General features: G+C 33.0%; 4 protein-coding genes across 5 annotated transcripts; 3 read left to right on the top strand and 1 right to left on the bottom strand.

The window, feature by feature from the left end:
- Positions 1 to 2892: 2892 nt before the first annotated feature.
- On the top strand, positions 2893 to 3956 carry LOC118046843 (uncharacterized). Its single transcript, XM_035055899.2, has one exon. The coding sequence runs from the start codon at positions 3094 to 3096 to the stop codon at positions 3784 to 3786; it is 693 nt and encodes a 230-aa protein (XP_034911790.1). The 5' UTR covers positions 2893 to 3093; the 3' UTR covers positions 3787 to 3956.
- Positions 3957 to 4900: 944 nt separating this feature from the next.
- LOC118046845 (uncharacterized) lies at positions 4901 to 6361 on the top strand. Its single transcript, XM_035055902.2, has 2 exons — positions 4901 to 5227; positions 5450 to 6361. The coding sequence occupies exons 1-2, from the start codon at positions 5016 to 5018 to the stop codon at positions 6186 to 6188; spliced, it is 951 nt and encodes a 316-aa protein (XP_034911793.1). The 5' UTR covers positions 4901 to 5015; the 3' UTR covers positions 6189 to 6361.
- A 104-nt stretch (positions 6362 to 6465) lies between these two features.
- On the bottom strand, positions 6466 to 9566 carry LOC118046844 (phosphoribosylformylglycinamidine cyclo-ligase, chloroplastic). Its single transcript, XM_035055900.2, has 8 exons — positions 9076 to 9566; positions 8726 to 8820; positions 8548 to 8649; positions 8395 to 8454; positions 7524 to 7696; positions 7279 to 7381; positions 7020 to 7178; positions 6466 to 6851 (listed from the first exon to the last, which is right to left on the bottom strand). Exons 1-8 carry the CDS (start codon positions 9404 to 9406, stop codon positions 6687 to 6689), a joined length of 1188 nt encoding a protein of 395 aa, XP_034911791.1. The 5' UTR covers positions 9407 to 9566; the 3' UTR covers positions 6466 to 6686.
- A 2568-nt stretch (positions 9567 to 12134) lies between these two features.
- On the top strand, positions 12135 to 18110 carry LOC118046846 (arginine--tRNA ligase, chloroplastic/mitochondrial). Of its 2 annotated transcripts, none has more exons than XM_035055903.2 (18): positions 12135 to 12367; positions 12458 to 12519; positions 12602 to 12738; positions 12825 to 12903; positions 13025 to 13126; positions 13310 to 13525; positions 13825 to 13905; positions 14058 to 14141; positions 14256 to 14360; positions 14539 to 14717; positions 14809 to 14893; positions 15147 to 15333; positions 15520 to 15589; positions 16387 to 16456; positions 16625 to 16714; positions 17321 to 17389; positions 17503 to 17601; positions 17878 to 18110. In XM_035055903.2, exons 1-18 carry the CDS (start codon positions 12259 to 12261, stop codon positions 17986 to 17988), a joined length of 1935 nt encoding a protein of 644 aa, XP_034911794.1. In that variant the 5' UTR covers positions 12135 to 12258; the 3' UTR covers positions 17989 to 18110. The 2 variants fall into 2 exon arrangements, with proteins under 2 accessions (XP_034911794.1, XP_034911795.1); XM_035055904.2 differs by having other exon boundaries at positions 12207 to 12367; positions 12454 to 12519.
- Positions 18111 to 18847: the final 737 nt, after the last annotated feature.

Here is an 18847-nt window from a genome sequence, read left to right as displayed (position 1 = left end):
TTAAAATTACCAACCATTTTTCTTTTTTTTATTTTGGTCCTCTATCTTTCAATTTGGCCTTTTCTTTAAAAAAAAACAAAAGCATAGAAAAAAACCAAATTGCTACCAATTTGGCCACAAAAAGATCAATTCAAAAAGAATAAAAAAGGTGTGAATACCAAAAGTTTTTTAAGAAAAGAATAGAAAACACTTTGGATTTTTATAGAAAACATTTGTGATTTTTAGAATTTTTTTTATATAATCATTAAAATCAAGATTATTATCAAATTCTTTTTCATTATCTTCCAAGTTGAATTCCTTTTCATTGCGAAATGAAGTTGTAGATGTAAGATCATAATAAAGTGTACGACTAGTTTTTTTTTTTTTTTTTTGAAAAAGAATTTGATGTTATGTTCCAATAGTGTAGGAAGTTTTGGGTTTGGTGAGTGTTTTCTATATAAATATATATATATATATATATATATAGAAAAGACAAAAATATATTTAGTTAAAAACATAAAAATAAAATTTAAATTTGTCTCTGTATTAGTTTTATAGCAAGTTTTAGTACTTATAAACAAGAAATAAAATAAGAAATACAAAAGAAAAATATCTACACTATCTTTGTATCTTAGATCTCAAATTTCAAGATAGTAACGTATCACTGCTAAAACTTAAAATTTTACATAAGGATAATTTTGGCATTTAAAAAAAATCAAATTATTTGTTATTTCATTAAAGTCAAAGAAGAATTGAAGCGTCGTTATTACTTATGTGCCGCAGCAATAGTGACTCCCAAAAACCATTTGTAAAAGTATTTCAAAACCAAATGAATTGATTGTTGAGTTTTTGTTTCAATAAAAAATTCAAAAATAATCGAGTGTTAAATTTTTATTTTTAGTTAAAAAGAACAATAGATTACACCAAACAAATCTTTAATTATCATGCTATGCTATATGAAAAAAATTAAAATTATATAATTGATTAAGATGTTGTTTGTATTTGCAGTTGTAAAATGTTTTTATAAAAAATTTGAATTTTTTAAAATTAAGTTTTTTTTAATATTTTTTAAATTATTTTGATATACTAATGTAAAAAAAATAATTTTTAAAAATATATATATTATTTTTAATATATTTTAAAAAAATATTTTTAAAGATAATCACTATAATAATATTAAAAAAAAAATAAAAAAAAAACATTCGGGAGTGTTTTTGTTAAATGAATTGGCGCGAATAACTTAGATGAGCTTTAATGGCTTGAACGTTAGCTTGTTGCCAAATTCTCAACCACTTGTGTTTGAGCTTTCGGACACTGAAAGCAATATTTTCGAAAATTGTTGAGTGTGACAGTTTAAAAACGAATGTCGTCTTGCCCACGTACCTCGCTTATTAGTAATTAGCCAGCAGTATTTAGTTCAAATTGTCAAACAATACTAAGTTAGTGATCCGCTGTGTTCTGACAAATCACACCTACATAAGTAACTGGATTGCACTATTTGGTATATTTGACCAAACAATGAACGAAATGGGCTGTACAGCATTAGTTCTGTGATTAGAACTCTTAAGCTTAAATTTATTTGATTGGTATAATTTAACTAGTCAGATTTTAAATTTATATTTTAAAAATTACTAGTTTAAGTTTCATAAATCTCAGGACCACTAAAAATTTATATAATCATTAATTTTAGAGCTCATGGAATTAGTCGAGGTGCACGCAATACATTTATATTAATTTAAAAAAAAATTGCTTGAATCAGACCTATTCCGTGCCCTAACAAAGCAAGAGTAGCATGAAACTGAGTGGCATCCAAGTCTATATATATATAAGTAGTTCCTTAATTTAACTGACCCGATCAAGTTGTTTATAATTAACTTGGAACTCGGAATTAATTCCTGATGATTATTACAAGATTTTTTGCATATAAAAATGTACTGTCTTTGTTGTTATGTGCTTCAGAAAATACTTTACCATTTTCAAACTCATCATTCGCGGGTTCCGTAGTGATTAATCAATATTTACACGCTAGAAAACGATATCAAATGATTAGCACAGCTAGAAAAACACGGTTTAGCCGCAGTTCTCAGCTGCAGGTCCCATGAAGAAAAAGAAATTAATTATTTAGCTAATAAATACAAATCAACATCTCCCTCCCTCCCTCCCTCTCTCTCTCTCTCTCTCGCTTGTTAAGGATTTTGAAAACCAAAAATTAAGCAAAACGTTTACTTGTACGAAGTCGTTAACCTTTTGTGAGAGATTTCTCCTTTCTTACTACAGAAGCAAGACAAAAACATGCCAGCCAGAAAATGTGCTGGTTTCACGTTACATGGGACCCTTTAACACTCAACCATCGCCCGCTTCTTTTTACCCTGTCTAACCACTGCTACGAAGTTACTTAGAAAGATACTAGTTAAACCGGAAGGGTGTAGTTTAATTATTTAAAAATTATTAAAATTTTATAAATTTTAAAGTTATTGAAAATTTATATGATTGTTAATTTTAAAATTTATAAAATTAATTGATATATGAGCAAGCTAACTTGGACACTCATATTAATTAAAAAAAATATTAATTAACTTAATTTTACGAAAATTATCAATTTGCGATTTTGTAGCTTTCTTGAAAAAAAAAAAAACATTACAATATTGACAGTTCTTCACATATTATTTAGAATTTCAAGAATTCTTTAGAAAAACTGTCAAAATAATCTATCATAAATGTATTTAATTACTACCTAAGACTTGACTGAAATCATGATGCAAGAGAAAAACACCATATTTGTTGAGAAAAAGAAAAATCGTCTAAAGAAAGTTAAAGATTTCTTACCAGCAATGTTTCAAATTCCAATTTCCCAAAACCGTGTAAGAATATAGCGGCCCATGACGGTTGTTGAGTGTTCGGACAGTGACCTGGGTTAGATTTGGAACTAACTAGAACTCCAGCTTGAATCCCCCGCGGACAACCTATTTCCCACATGTCTTCACTGCCCACAGCTCACATTTCATCGCCAGCTGCCCTCGGCTTTCCAAGGAAAAAGATAAACAACTCTCTCTCTCTCTCTCTCTCTCTCTCTCTCTCCCAGCACACCGCGTATGAAAAAACCCACGCATATAAATGAGCCATCGTCGCCATTTTCATTCAGCAAAAGCTTTCACTACCAACAGAGCCTTCAATCTCGACCTCAGTATCTTTTCACGCACAATAATAAAGCTACTTTTTGCTACTGAACTAGATCTGAAAATGCAGAAGAAAAATGGCAATGATGTTGCTCATAGAGCATGGAACATCCTGCGCCTGGCATTGTTGTGGGCAAGAAAAGGTGGTGTTTTCAAGAGGCGTTTGCTAATGGATCATCTACGAGTTGTGCGTAAGTTTCTTAAAAGCCTGGGACACCATACTCCTCGCAGGCGCCAGCTACATTATGGAGAACACGAACTCTCCTTCGACAAGACCCCCATTTTCCACGTCAAGATGCATCGCCCAGCCTCCATGCGATTCAACATCCCTTGCATAACCCCTCAGGTTGACTTCGACTACGATTTTGATGGTGATGTTTGCGAAGATGATATTCAGCAAGATGGATCAGTTTATGAGTGCTATGATGGAATGAGGAGGAGTTTCTTATTAAAAGGTGGAGATGAAGAAGAATACGAGACTTGTGAAGAGAAAATTCCAGCAGAGGAAGAAGGGATTGATGTGAGAGCGGAGGAGTTCATAGCTAAGTTCCGCCAGCAAATGAGGCTTCAAAGACAGATCTCGTTTCTACAGTACCACGAAACACCCAAAAAAGGAACAAGTGGATATTGATCTCAGACATCCACTGTCTTCTGAATAATTCTCTACAACGTTTTTGGTTGCCTTTGTTGTTAGCGGATTTAGCAGATTCAGGACTTTTTTCTTTTTTGTGAAAGAGGCGTCGCTGCATTGTGTAAATACCGGAAACTTCCATTGATTTTTGAATAATTATGCTTGTATCATCGTGCTTGCATTTTATTTTTGAATAGATATTTCAAGAAGAAAAAAAGATGAAGATGTTCCATTGACTCCGAAATTCGAAAAGATATATGCTGAACCGGAGAAAATATATACATCATGAGATATGGAGATCAAGTACAGACAGTGCGCAGGGACAGACAACCACTTTCTTAAACTTACGGGAATCTGCCTTACGAGACCATAAGATTTCCTGTCATGGTTGTCTATTATTTGAGTTCATCAAGCAGAAAAAAAGCATGAGCTATTTAAAAATATTTTATTATATATATATAATATAAGATCTCGTGAATAAAAATCAATCACTAATATAATCTCATGCGGTATTAGAAAAGAACGTAGTAATTTTTATTGGAGATATAAAAATTTTAAAATAAGTTTTCAAGGAATGAAGATCTATTAAAAATTTTCAAGTCTTCTTTGTCTATACTTAAAATCTATATATAAAAAAAAAAAAAAAAAAACTTTATTAGATCAAAACCTAAACACTACTTAAAAACTTAAAAGAAACAATTGCTAGTTAATTTCTTTGAAATTCTTCACGCTTGGGCTTTATTTTTAAGAAGGGAGTAAGTTGTTATGTTCTTTGAAAAGTCAACAAAGCTACAAGACTTAATTCACTCACGTTGCGACTTGTCTTATTATAATTTTGAAAAATTAAAAATAAAATTAATTTGTTAAATATAAATTTTAATGGGTTTTATAAACACTCCCTATGATTCTCTCTTATTCCTTTTTTCGTGGTTGATTATATTTGTTAAATATAAGCTTTTAAGTAATCATGGATTTAAAAAAAAAAATATGAGAAGATTTTGACATTTGACAATCATAATAGAGAAAATTATAAAATTACAAGGTTACCCTTGTAGTTGACATAACAAAACAATTATGCATTAGCTGGAAATTTCGAATAAATTACCCTTGTGGTTTTACATAAATGGCACCTTAGGGTTGCGCGATTGAATCGGAAAGCTCCAAAGCCTCCAACTTTTGAATTTGAAACTGCAAATAGCCGTTGGAGTTGAGAAACACACGTAGAGAGAATGGTGGATAGCAGGGTAAAAAATGTCTCTGCAGCATTTTCGTGGGCAGATGAGGTAGAGAGAGAAGAGGAAGAACAAGCTCGATTTCAGGAGCACCAGAAGCAGAAGCCAGACCCTTTTGGCTCTGCCAGGCCCAGAGAAGTTGTTCTCCTGGAAAAGGGAATTGATTGGAGAAAACTCGACATCCATCTTCAACAACCTTCTCACAAAAGGTACCAATGTCTTCCTGTTTACTGGTACTCAAAAGATTGGAGGGAAATAAACTCTTAAACTTTTCTTGTTTTCTCTTCTCTTATTTGGAGATTAGTACCGATCTGATTAGTTTTGACATCTGTAAGATTTGCATATGTGGTTTTTAATGGCTAAAATATTTGAGCTCTGTTTCAATGGCCGTAGCTTGATAACCATTCAGTGTAATCATAATTATTATACAGGCAGCTGGATCCTCCTTATGGGAAGCAATGCAAGGAAAACATCCCTGCCTTTGCTGCTCCAGGCCTCGACAGAATACCTTCAGTTACCCCAAGCAAGAGCCTAAAAACTGAACTGGAAGATGCAAATTCGGAGCTGAAAAGAAGCGAGACTTTGCGGGTTCCTTTGGCTACACAGAGCCAGATTCCTGCAACATTCGTACCTCCTCTAAGATATCCACCTAAAAATGCCATTCCTAGTTTGTCCGAGTCTGGCTTTCATTATTATCTACATGAATTAGACAAAGGGCAGCAAGGTTTTCAAAGCAAGATGCCCCTAAAGCCTGGGAAAGAGAATACATTTCATCAGCAACTGCCCCAGGGGGATCGCTGCTTTCAGAAATTGAATCAGGGAAGCCACACTCGCCCTCACTATCATCGACAAATATTGCAAGCTGAGCAAAGGAGCCAGATGGAGGATGAAATAAGTTTCAGACTGTGGCGATCGGATGGTAGTGGCAAGAACTTGAGGAAACCAGCAGCTAGTAGATTACAGCAAGATTCAGATTCAGCTACTGAGAACCCTAGCAAAAACCTTCAAGGAAATGATGCAGTTAGGCAGAATTTGACAAAATCCTCTTGTGCTAGACCTAGAGGTACAAACATCAAACAGAAGAATGGCTTGGAAAGATCCGGTGCTGAGAGATCAAGCGGAACAAAATTCAATGTGATGGTGCAGGTAAGAAAAAGGCGGGGGGACTAAGTGAGGAACACATGAAACTAGCTGTGGGAAAGGGTATGAAAAAAGCAGGGGAAATCTCGATTATTCAGTGTTTGCTTTCAGTAATAAATCAATCGTCCCAATAACAAAGGCACTTCAATTGTATTATTAGCAGACCATTACAAACCACCATTGATTTGGCCTCCATTACTTCATCCATTTGCAACAGTATCTGATGAACGGGTCATCTCACCTAAATTTTAAGATTTTGAAAAGTTTAACCTGGAAATTCTCTCTTTTTTTTAGAATACCCAGCAACTTTTCAGAAAATAAAATAGCACAAATGATAAAGGCATTGTCAAGTGAGGATCGGTCATCAGCCATGGATTACATTGAGTCTACAAATGTAAGATTTTTTGTCCCACCATCTGTCTTAGCACTAAGATTTTTGGCAGCTCATGTTACTGGAATAAAGAAAAGCCGTAAATCTCTATATCTCTCCTCCGCATGCACGTACATGTTTAAACATGTGGTAGTATTTTAGTGATAGCTCACTCCTTCACCATGTACAACCTCACCAATGCGATATGCCTTATGTTGTCCCTCCTCAAGAATTCTGCGAGATGCTTCCTCGGTCATGACCAGAACCATCCCAATGCCCATGTTAAAAGTCCGACTCATCTCAGCATCTTCTATTCTTCCAGCCTGAAATAAGAAAACAATAGAAAAGGAAATAAATACCATCGCGTCTCTATGTTTATTTACAACAAAACATAACCTCCAAGATCTACCAGTTAATCAAATTAAAAAATCAAAAGTTATTGGGTCAATCTAACATCATAATCCAGCATTTATATGTAAAACACAATTCACCTCTTGGATCCATTTGAAAAGGGTTGGGACTTCCCATGAATCCTTGTATATAAAAGCTCCAAGGCCTTTCGGGAAAACTCTTGGTATGTTATCTGTAAAACCGCCTCCAGTGATGTGAGCTATGCCCTTTACACCGCCCTTGCTAATCAAATCAAGCACCTTTTTGAAGAGGAAAAGTTTTTCTTTTAGCATAAAAATGTAGTCAATTCAACGATGTTAATCATAACAATGTGAAAGGGAAACAAAACTTGAATGAAACCTGCTTGACATAGATAGAAGTTGGAGCCATAAGAGCTTCACCCAAAGTAACACTTCCACCAGGAAGTTGGTCATTCAAAGACAAGCTACTCTGAGCTAGAACCCTACAAAAATAGACAAGCATTCATCAATTAATAAGAATATTCAATGCAGGGAACTAAAAAAATCATACCGCTGTAAACAGGCATCAATGATGTTATAATGCATGGAGAAAAAAAATAAGAATTCCTCAAAACCAACACCAACCTTCTTACAAGAGAGAAACCATTGGAATGGACTCCACTCGATGGCAAACCAATGAGAACATCCCCGGCCGCAATGTTTTTCCCATCAATCACTGATTCCTTTTTTACAATGCCAACAGCAAACCCGCTGAGGTCATACTCACCTTCTGCATAGAAACCTGGCATCTCTGCAGTCTGGAAGGAATTTAACAAAACCATTGAGGTCGAAGGAGAGTTGTAAGTTTTGGTGAAATTACGCGTGTAAAGGGAGGAATACGAGTCCACCAAGACTTTTAGTGTCAGCAAATTTGACCTCATAGCATGCATTAGGTAGGTCTATTCCTCAGATAGTACGACCATAATAGGACAAAATAAAGCAAATGAATAGAGAATTTCCATAATTATCTACTTATATAAGTTACCATGCCATATCCCTCTTACATGATGCAACACACATACATCTAGCCCTGACCATCCCTAGCCTAATAGACAATCTCTTCCAAACAGCATCTTATTTTGTCAAACAAAAATTATCCCGACGATTTCTTTGTTGCTGCCGATTGTTCATGAAAAGATAATTGGACACTTACTATTTCAGATGAATATTTCAAGAACTCTCTAGAGTACGACCATTTCACATGAGACAGAAACTTGTGATGGGTCAAGACAGGCCAAATGTACTTAATAGGATAGTTCAATGCAAACCCATCTTTCATATACAAAGATTCAGCAACACCATATTGGTAATTGCCACAATATTGTGTAAAATGACTGCAATAACCATGTTTCTGCAAAAATAAAATCTGTGGTGACTACAACATCAATCTTCAGGTGCAGCATTACACGATGCCCTGAAAGGTATGCATCCATAGTAAAATATAAAGAAAGAATACCTCTCCCCCTAAAAGAGTGCAGTCCGATTGTTGACAACCATCAACTATGCCTTTAATGACCTAAATCAAAAGAACAGGAAAATTTTATTCAGCTGAGGTTTTTTTTGTGCACAAATACCATATTAACTCAGTAAACCATGCAATTATCAGTACCTTTTCAGCAAGGTCAACATCAAGGCGGCTTGTAGCATAGTAATCAAGAAAAAACAAGGGCTTTGCACCGGAAGTAACAATATCGTTTACACTCATAGCAACCTGCAGCAGGAGAAGTGAATTAGGAAGCAAATCAACAGCAGCAAAATGCATATAACAAGATTTATCCAGACTTTACCAGATCAATTCCAATGGTTTCATGGATTCCAGTTTCAAATGCAAGCTTTAGCTTAGTCCCTACACCATCCGTACCTGCAACTAGGTACGAATCCCCTGTGTGCAGAAACTTTAATCAGCACAATAACAAAACACACACAAGAACAAAAAAAAGGTCTTAGCATCACTCTATCCCCCCAATTCCCAGTGCGTAGGCCTAGCCTATAAGGAGAAAAAATATATATAATTTGAACTATAGCAGTCAGCATGAAAACAATCATGTAGCCACATAGATTTTCGACAATCAGTTAAGTTCACAACCAAGAGCACAGAGAGCCATAAGCGAAGGGGGAAATCTAAAAGAAAGCATACCAAGAGGGAAAAGACCACCAAAACCACCAATCCCAGGAGCCATCTTTGCAATTCGCCGAACAAGCTCAGACCCAGCATCTATATCCACCCCAGCATCCTTGTATGTAAGTCCTCCACCAGCCCCATCACCGCTTTTGCTGCTATTTTCCTTGGACATCGAACTATTGCTTGTAGCTCTCACTGAAAGAACCGGAAATCTATCGGAAAAGCGATTAAATGTGCATCTTCCTATGGGTTGTTGAGTGGCCAAGGGTTTATTAGAAGAGGGTCTGATTGAAGCTTTAATCGCACGCGATAGCTCAGTGTTTGATGCTATGCTAGTAGTAGCCATGGGAATGTTGGGAGGAGAACCTAAACTGGGGAGGTTGAGGCTCACCTGTATTGGTGGAGCTATGGGAAGTGGAGGAGGCGCGGGAATTGGGAAAGCAGGGGTTAAGGTAGGGCTTTTCAGATGTTGGGTTGTTTTTATATTTTTTCAATGGAGGTAACTGGTAAGGGCCTTATAAGTCCTTTTAACTTTTTTGTCCTTCATAATTTAGTATCTAACGAGGTATGTAATTTTAGCAAAAATAAATAAATAAATATCTAAGCTTTTCAAATTTATTTTTAAAAAAATTAATTATAAATCAAAAGGCCTATAAGAACTATTTGTATTAATAAATACAAAAATTAAAATATTAACGTGTCTATTCAACTCGTTTAGTTATATGTCAAATAATTTTTTTCCCAATACAAAAAAATTAATGTACAGATATTACTAACACGCTTTTTTACTTGAAAAAAATATATATATATATATATATATATATATAATCATAAATCACAAAGTTAACTCTTACATATAATAAAATATAATAAAAAATTATATATATTAATAATAAAAAAAATAAAATAATATTACAATTACTACATTGTAACACTATTTTTATATTCTATATAGAAAAAAATTTCAAAAACAAGCGATGTGAAGAAAAAAAATTACATAAGAATGAAAAACTAAACAAAGAAAAAGGTATATATAAGCCAAGCGTAAAGAATAAAAAAATGTACAAAAAAAAAAAAATATAAAAACATTAAAATCATGAATTTGACATGCATGTTATAATTTTTTTAATAAAAAATATCAGATATATATATTTTGTTTCAATGTGTTTTCTTACATGAAAAATTAACAGTAACATTTAAAAAGTATATGTAATCCTCTAACTAAATAAATTGATAATTTGTAAATAATAAAAAAATCATTAACAACAATCAAGAAAGAAATTGTAAATATAAGATATTTATCCAATTATATTTACTAAATTTTTGTATTTAAATAAATAAAATATAAATATAACCCTAAAAAAACTCATGGCTTAAACAATAAATACAAATTAAAATGATTGAATAAATTCACACCACAAAAGGCCCAATACGTCAAAAAAACATAAGGAATAGACATTCGCTGATATGATGGAAACATATAAAAAAAAAGCCTTGAGTGAACCCCGTAGCCAACTTGAGTGAACAAATCAAACACATGACTTAGAACATGAAATTAGAATAACCATATAAATAGCAAAGCAATACAAATACCGGCAAAAAAGATATTTGAAAAAATATTTTAAAAAAAGCCAAAGTCGTTTCGAGCTAATCTTTTAGATCTATAATATAAGTCATGAGACTAGGGTGATCCCATTAAAGATAAACCTGAAAAAACAAAGAAGTAAGATTCTTAACCAAATAAATATTAAGGGGTGAAATTAAAAGGAAAAAATCAATGCAAAACAAAACAAATAGCAATTAAATTAATCGAGATTAAATTCAATATAAAAACCAATTGAAATTAAATATTAAGGAAAAATTTAAATGAAATTAAATATTTAGGAATGGAATTGCAAATAACAAATCAATTAAAAAAATGAATAAAAAAAACAATTAAAAGAATTGACACCAAACTTGACATACAAATTTAATAAAAAGAAATGATCAAGTATGAAATTGAAGAAAAACATATAAATCAAGAAAAAGATTGAAAACATAAAAAATAATAATTAAAAGAATAATGATTAAATTTGATAAGAAAAACTAACAAAATCAAACAATTAGAGACGAAATAGAAAATAAATTTCAATTAGAAATAATCAATATAAATTTAAAAAAATACAATTAAGAGAAGAAGAATTGAATTAAAAGAAAAAAAATTAAACAATGAAAAAAACAATTAGTTTTGAATTCTGACATAAAATATATAATTATTATCTAGTTTTACAGTAACAAGATAAAAATAACTTAATAAAATTCCTCTCATCAAATTAAATTTATTGATGATAAACTCAATTTTTTTTGTTCGTTATTACACTTATTTTTTAAATTTAAGGATTGTAAATTGAACAAAAATAAAATTTTAAATAGCAAAATAAAAATTCCAAAACTAAAAGAAAAAAAAGTAAGTACTGAAATTTTAAAATCCATGCCTCATGTGCTAAAAAAGGTGTTGCTTTTTTGTTTAAAGGTTTAATATGGTCCCAAATTTTCTATTATTTTTTAATAAAAGAATTGCATTTTCTTTTGTGGTATCAACTTAACTTAATATTAAAACAATTTTAAAGACCACGAAAATAATATAACAATCTATTTGAAACAAATCATTAATTTGTGTAGAGACAAAAAAAAAAAAAAAAGAAGTTAGTGATGAAAATAAAAAAATACTTGAAATATATATATATATATATATATATATATATATATATATATATATTGTTTTCTCTCATGGTATACTATGAAATTCTGATAATTGTTATTTAAAAAAAATATTGAAAAGTTAAGATAAACAAAATATATATTTGTTTGATAATGTGTTTTTTAGAAATATTTTTTAATTAAAATATATTAAATAAAATTTTTATTTTAATATCATTATATTAAAATAATAAAATAAATAATTTATGGCAGATAGATTGAAAGCAAGGTTTTTTTTTTTTTTTTTTTGTAATTTGAAAATTAAGCAAGTTTAACTGATAATCCGTGGTTACCAAAAAAAAATAAAATACAGACCCGAATTTTTGAGGTTCCATTGGCAGACGCTGTCGTTTGGCTCAAGGGTTTCAAGACTTTCGTCCCCGTGCGATTCAACCCTCCATTTCTCCATAGCCGCCACACCACTACTCGCAAAAAGCGAAGCGAATAATTAAAAAAGGGATGATACCCACCTGCTTAAACCGACAGCTAACTCCACTCTTTCCCTCCCCATTTCTCTCCGTCAATCGACTCTCTCTGCTACCCTCTTCTACTTTCCCTGCCTTTGCTGGTTTGCCTTCTCTCTCCCTTTCGATTCCCTTTTTATTTTACTTCGTTTTATTTTTTCTTTAATTTTTTATTTATTGTGAAACAAAGACAGCGAAATCTAGAAGACTTGCTTTTGCAGCAACAAAGGCGCCATCAATTTCAACCATGGCAGCTGTAAGTCTATTTTGTAAATTCTTTAACCTAGAGCGGTGAATATTTCTTACAGTGTCTAATATTTTTAGAAGAAAATGCTCAGGAACAAGAGAATGCTGGAAATTTAAAGCGGAAATTAGCAAAATTATTTCAGCTATCACTTGAAGCAACAGTCCCAGGTGAGCCTGATATCGAGCCGCTGGTTGCTGCTTGCACTGGCAAATTTGGGGATTACCAATGGTACTACAAACACTACTCTAGAATTATTCTTTTGCTGTAATTAGTTATAATATTTTAATTCCAAAATGATATGGTATTTACTGCAGTAATAATGCGATGGGCCTCTGGTCGAAAATCAAAGGCCGCCCAGGAATTGAATTCAGGGGACCCCCAGCAGTTGGACAGGTATGCTTTGGATTTTTTTTTTTCCTTCTGTAAAATATTTCTGTTACTTTTTTTGAAAAAATAAACACGGACAGCTTTTCTGTTCTTGTATAATGATTTTCTTTTTTATTGTTTTTGACAGGCTATCATGAAAAATCTTCCTCAGTCTGAAATGATAGAATCATGCTCCGTAGCCGGTCCTGGATTTGTGAATGTTGTATTGTCTAAAAATTGGATGGCCCAGGTGTTTGGAAATTGTCCAATTTTTTTTTTTGTTTTCAATGCCTTACATTTTGTGATCAATTTCAATTTAATTTTTTTTCTTTTTATTTTAATTTTTAGAATATACATCTGCATTGTTTATATTGTATCAATGGTTCTGATATTACTGGCATAGATTACTTAGGTTAGTTTGTTGTGGCTGCAGAACATTCAAAAGATGCTAGTTGACGGTATTGAGACTTGGGCACCAAAACTTTCCATTAAGAGAGCCGTGGTTGACTTTTCCTCACCCAATATTGCTAAAGAAATGCATGTTGGCCATCTGAGGTCTACTATTATTGGTGACACTCTAGCAAGCATGCTTGAATTTTCAAACGTTGAAGTTCTTCGGCGAAACCATGTTGGTGACTGGGGGACACAGGTTAATTCTGATATCTGATACTTTGTAATCAATGTAATTTTATTTCCGCGTGCACTTCATTAACTTATAGACTCTCTGTATCATTTATCTTTGATATATCTCATAGTAAATAACATGGATGATCTGTATTTTTTGTGGTATTGTTCTTGTAAGAACTTTTTTTGAATAGATGTTGTTGATGCTTAGAAGATTCTTATTATCTCCTTGGTTTCCATAGGACTCGACAATTTCTAATGTATACTGCTTTTGGCCCCTATCCCAACAACATCTAGCTAACAAGTTTGTTATGTGCTTTGCAGTTTGGTATGTTGATTGAATTCCTCTTTGAAAAATTTCCAAACTTTGAAGATGTTAATGAAACAGCCATTGGTGATTTACAGGTGATTCAAAACACCATAGATCTATAAATTATGAAAATTAGAGAGTTGAAGTGGGGTTTCCCTACTTTGCCTCTAGATACCAGTGATTTATAGAATAATAAATCCCATGCTAGGAGTTGATGTGATAGTAACCTGACTGATGTCATGTTTAGGCTTTCTATAAGGAATCAAAACAGAGGTTCGATGTTGATGCAGAATTTAAGGATAGGGCACAGAAGGCAGTGGTTCGCCTTCAGGTAAATTGATCACAGTTGGCTTGAGGGATTCATAAGTTTGACATCTTGTGTTTTATCTTTGGAATCTGAAACTTCCTGATGTTTAAGCATTGAGTTACATCCATTTGTACACAGAGTGGAGAACAAATGTACCGAAAAGCATGGACACAGATCTGTGACATTAGCAGGAGGGAGTTTGATCAGGTCTATCAACGACTTGGAGTTCACCTAGAGGAAAAGGTATATTTTAGCTTTATGTGTAATGCTTCTGAGGGCACCAACATGAAACATTTTTAACTGCATGAACATTTAGCACAGGGTGATTTGGGATTATCTAGTTGCTGTTCATCCTACTTATTTAATCTCTATCAAGATCTGATGTTACATGTACCATTTGCACACTCTTCCTTGTTTGCAGGGAGAAAGCTTTTACAATCCATATATTCCTGGAGTTATTGAAGCACTAACCAATCAAGGATTAGTTGAAGAAAGCAAAGGTGCTCGTGTGATATTTATTGAAGGGATTAACATACCCCTTATTGTGGTGAAGAGTGATGGTGGTTACAATTATGCTTCTACTGATATGACTGCTCTATGGTTAGTATTTCCTACTTTGCCTATGGACTTAGTACATCTTTTTAGATACCGATTCAATTTATTAATCATTGGAAATGTTGCTTGTATATAGGTATCGCCTTAATGAAGAGAAAGCTGAGTGGATTATTTATGTTACTGATGTTGGCCAACAGCAACACTTTGATATGGTGTTCAAAGTATGTATCATTTGCATATCTTCTCTGGTGTATCATGTTTGATTTTGCTCTTAATTTCTTTGTGTTACTTTTTATTTACCATATGCAAGTTCTTTTTTCCCCTTTCATCTGTTACCTCTAAATGTCAATATTCATAACTGGTTATTTATTTCAAATTTTCCATCTGATGCTTCTTTAAATACTCGAGGTGGTGCTATTTTTAATTTGTTATTGGATGTAGGAGGTCTAACATTCTTTTGGCTACCTGATACAGGCTGCCAAACGTGCAGGTTGGCTCCCAGCTGATGATAGGCAGTACCCTAAAACTAACCATGTTGGTTTTGGTCTTGTTCTTGGAGAAGATGGGAAACGATTTAGAACTCGCTCTACTGAAGTGGTTCGGTTAGCTGATTTACTTGATGAAGCCAAGACTCGCAGCAAAGCAGCACTTATCGAGCGTGGTATGATAACTTGAATGATATTTGATGAACATGTGTCAAATTTTACATGTCTTCCTTGTAACAGAGGTCTCTTTATCTTCCTTATATTTGTACATGGAGTGGTTCACCTCTTTTCATGATGAATTCTTTCCACTTGGCCTTTTTCTTAACTTTGAGAGTTTGAAATGTGCTTTATATCGTTGACAGGTAAGGCTGCAGAATGGACTGAAGAGGAGCTTGAGCAAACTGCCGAGGCAGTTGGTTATGGTGCTGTGAAGTAAGCTGTATATTCTACTTTGGCTTGACTTTTCTTTATTAGTCTATTTTGTCATCAGAATCATCATCACTGGTTGATTTGTTGGTGTCTGTTTTCTTACATGTGGTGTGATTGAGAAACTTGGAGAATTAAGGGTTGAGGGTTGGGGGCTATGGAAGAGAGAGTTCAGGATTTGTGGCTGAGACTTGGTTGAGAATAATTAGATTTGATGGGAAAAAGATAAATATATGAATGAGAACAAGCTGAAGGAGTTCTGGCTGGAGGAAAGGGTGTTTTGTATAGTTAATCAAGGCACATTTAAAGTTCAGATAATAATGATGATATGGGGTTTTGAATGTGAATCAATGGGACAAATTGGGAGTTACAATAGTTTGAAGGAAACAATGTTTCACTTTGATTATATGAGGGTTTTGGCGTGTAACACCTATAAGCTATCATCACTGACAAAATGATATCATAATTATTAAGCCTGATTAGCTTGTGACTTGACTTTCAAATGATTAGAGCTTAGTTGTATTAGGTGTATCTTGAGTTTCCGACCCAAGAAAAAATTAAGTTGCCAAATCTGAAAATTAGGTGAAACTGGCCAGCTCTATGTTTTTATGAGGTTGCATCATCCATAATCTCGTGAAGAATAGTTATTATCAGTACCTGCTCGGATGGTTTGTCTCTGGAACTGAACTGGATTGTTATTTGTTCCATTTCCATTTACACCATTATTGTGGTATGATTATAGTTCAGCACTAGAATATCAATGCCTCTTTTGACAACGTTAAATATTTAACATTTCATGGCAGGTATGCTGACCTGAAGAACAACAGGTTGACCAATTACACATTTGATTTTGATCAAATGCTCAACGATAAGGTGAATATGCCATTTCTTGCTTGCTTGTTACTTTGTGAGTTGGTTATTATAGGGATGACTGCCTGTTATTGAGGAATGAGGACCACTCCTGTCTCTTTCATTGTCATTTTATATTATTTAATATCACCCCTACCAGTACCTGTTTCTTACCTTTGAAAATTTGTGCAGGGCAATACTGCTGTTTATTTGTTGTATGCACATGCTCGGATCTGTTCAATTATCAGGAAATCTGGTAAAGACACAGGGGAGCTGAAGAAGGTAAGTATTCATTTTAGTTGAAAACTGTCTCACTGTTCCTGAAACTGTTGCATTTCAATATTCATAGACATGTAAACATCTATTTTTGTTTCTGACATGACAGCTCATGATTAATGCCACTTGGAGTCTGTTTATCACAAGACTTATTTTAGAAGCACTTGTTGTAATCATTTTTAGTCTTGGGTGTTTCGACACTACTAGTGCAGTATTGAATCATTCGATTGAGAATATATTTCAATGGTTGTGCTGCTTGCTAGTTTTCTGCTTAATCTGTTCACCCAAATTTCTTGTAAAACCAACAATTAGGTGTCTGTTGCAAAACTGTTAATCTATACTCTATTAGAACATTGGCTCTAAAAGGTTCAACATGTAACTTTATGATTTGGCCACATAATGTTGGTTACATGGTTATTGATTTCTCCTGAGCTAGCATTGAGGCATCAAGGTGGCCTTGTGTTTCTTATTTTGTTGCTTTCTTTAAAGGTTTTCATCACATGGGATGATGCTGCTACATAATTCTTGCCATGAGAGAAGTGGTGGTTAACAATCTCAACTTTTGAAGTTTGATGTTATGTTTTGCTTCTCATATCTGTTCTGATTATGCAGACTGGGAAGATAGTGTTGGATCATGCTGATGAACGAGTGTTGGGGCTTCATTTGCTACAATTTGCTGAGGTGAGACAAGTTTTTATATCTGTCCTTTAGCCTTTTTAACTTGCTTGCTTGCATTATATTGATTATCTTGCAAGTTTTGAGTGTATCAATTCATTTATAATTGTCCTTTGCAGGTTGTTGAGGAGGCCTGTACTAACCTACTGCCAAATGTGCTGTGTGAATACCTCTATAATTTATCTGAAAACTACACAAGATTTTATTCCAATTGCCAGGTATGGTTAAACAATGATTGGTCTTTATACCAATGTTAGAACTAGGATTGTCAGCGCTTCTGACATGCACTTGCACGCTGTTCAATTGGATGGATGACATGGAATGAGTTAGCCATCTCAATGCTTGTGTACTAGTATACCATATCCTATGTTGTCTTCATTTCTCACATAAAAACACTATCAATATTGCATACAAGTTTAAGGTTCTAATACATGATACTAATGGAAAATACAATCTCTAGAGATTTAAAAAATCTTTGTTGGAAAATTGCGCAGGTTGTTGGTTCAGCAGAAGAAACTAGTAGACTCTTGTTATGTGAAGCAACAGCTGTGGTGATGAGGAAATGTTTTTTCCTTCTTGGTATTAAACCTGTTTACAAGATATAACATCACATGCCCATGATGAAGAGTTCTATTACTTATTGCACGTTCAGAATTGTATTAGACCCTATTGGCAGATTTTGTTGGATGAATTCAATGTGCAATTGATGAAGCATTAGGTTTTTTTATTTTATACTAGATAGGTGATCCGAACCGTGTTATGCTGCGAGAATTAAAATTTTTCTAAGCTAAAAATAGCATGTGCCCTGCAATGATAATTCAAGTAAATGCAGGTTAACTTTATTAATATACGATTCATGATATGAAATCAAAATAATTCGTAGAAAGGAAAACAAAAAGAAATTGCAAAGCATCTAATATAAAAAAATGAAACAAAAAAAAATAATTTTAAAAAATATAATATATAAAAAAAAAAATTTCTTGTCAATCTGAGTTGAGTTTGATATATATCTTGCGGTATAAAATTGAGATAAACCAAAAGAATTTTAAATGTACTCAGTGAAAAGCTTTTTAAAAAAAATTCATAAAAAAACTAGAATAAAAATGACTGAAAAGTTAAATAAAAAAATTGAGCTAATTTGATTAAATTAAATAACTTGTTTTTATTAAATGATAAAATTTTAAAAAAATTAATATAAAAAAAATTAAGAAGAAAAAATATCAAGTCAATTGGATTTATTCCACTAAATTGCCCCTTGTAACACCAAAGGATAAAAAACATTAGACTTTCAAAAGGACATAGTAAAATAAACCAAAGTTAAATAAAAAAATATTGAAAAAAAATCAATTAACTTGGGCTAATTTGACTAATAAGCACCCAGGTAACTTAATATAAAGAAAAGTTAAAAGAATCACAAATTGGGTAAATAATTAGGTAAATAATTTAATGTCGAATGATAAAATT

The sequence above is a fragment of the Populus alba genome, chromosome 2 (assembly GCF_005239225.2).
Source record: "Populus alba chromosome 2, ASM523922v2, whole genome shotgun sequence".
Classification (NCBI taxonomy): Eukaryota; Viridiplantae; Streptophyta; class Magnoliopsida; order Malpighiales; family Salicaceae; genus Populus; species Populus alba.
Note: the sequence above shows the minus strand (reverse complement) of the source record. Positions and strands in the feature narration are given on the sequence as shown.

Excerpts from the sequence above, each read along its gene's own strand:
- LOC118046843 (XM_035055899.2), top strand. The coding sequence starts at position 3,094 with ATGAGCCATCGTCGCCATTTTCATTCAGCAAAAGCTTTCACTACCAAC.
- LOC118046845 (XM_035055902.2), top strand. The coding sequence starts at position 5,016 with ATGGTGGATAGCAGGGTAAAAAATGTCTCTGCAGCATTTTCGTGGGCA. Across the intron at positions 5,228-5,449 it reads CAACAACCTTCTCACAAAAG|GCAGCTGGATCCTCCTTATG; the intron begins GTACCAATGTCT and ends ATTATTATACAG.
- LOC118046844 (XM_035055900.2), bottom strand. The coding sequence starts at position 9,406 with ATGGCTACTACTAGCATAGCATCAAACACTGAGCTATCGCGTGCGATT. Across the intron at positions 8,821-9,075 it reads TGGTGGTCTTTTCCCTCTTG|GGGATTCGTACCTAGTTGCA; the intron begins GTATGCTTTCTT and ends TTCTGCACACAG. Across the intron at positions 7,179-7,278 it reads CTTCTATCTATGTCAAGCAG|GTGCTTGATTTGATTAGCAA; the intron begins GTTTCATTCAAG and ends CTCTTCAAAAAG.
- LOC118046846 (XM_035055903.2), top strand. The coding sequence starts at position 12,259 with ATGATACCCACCTGCTTAAACCGACAGCTAACTCCACTCTTTCCCTCC. Across the intron at positions 15,334-15,519 it reads AGCAGCACTTATCGAGCGTG|GTAAGGCTGCAGAATGGACT; the intron begins GTATGATAACTT and ends TATCGTTGACAG. Across the intron at positions 17,602-17,877 it reads GATTTTATTCCAATTGCCAG|GTTGTTGGTTCAGCAGAAGA; the intron begins GTATGGTTAAAC and ends AAAATTGCGCAG.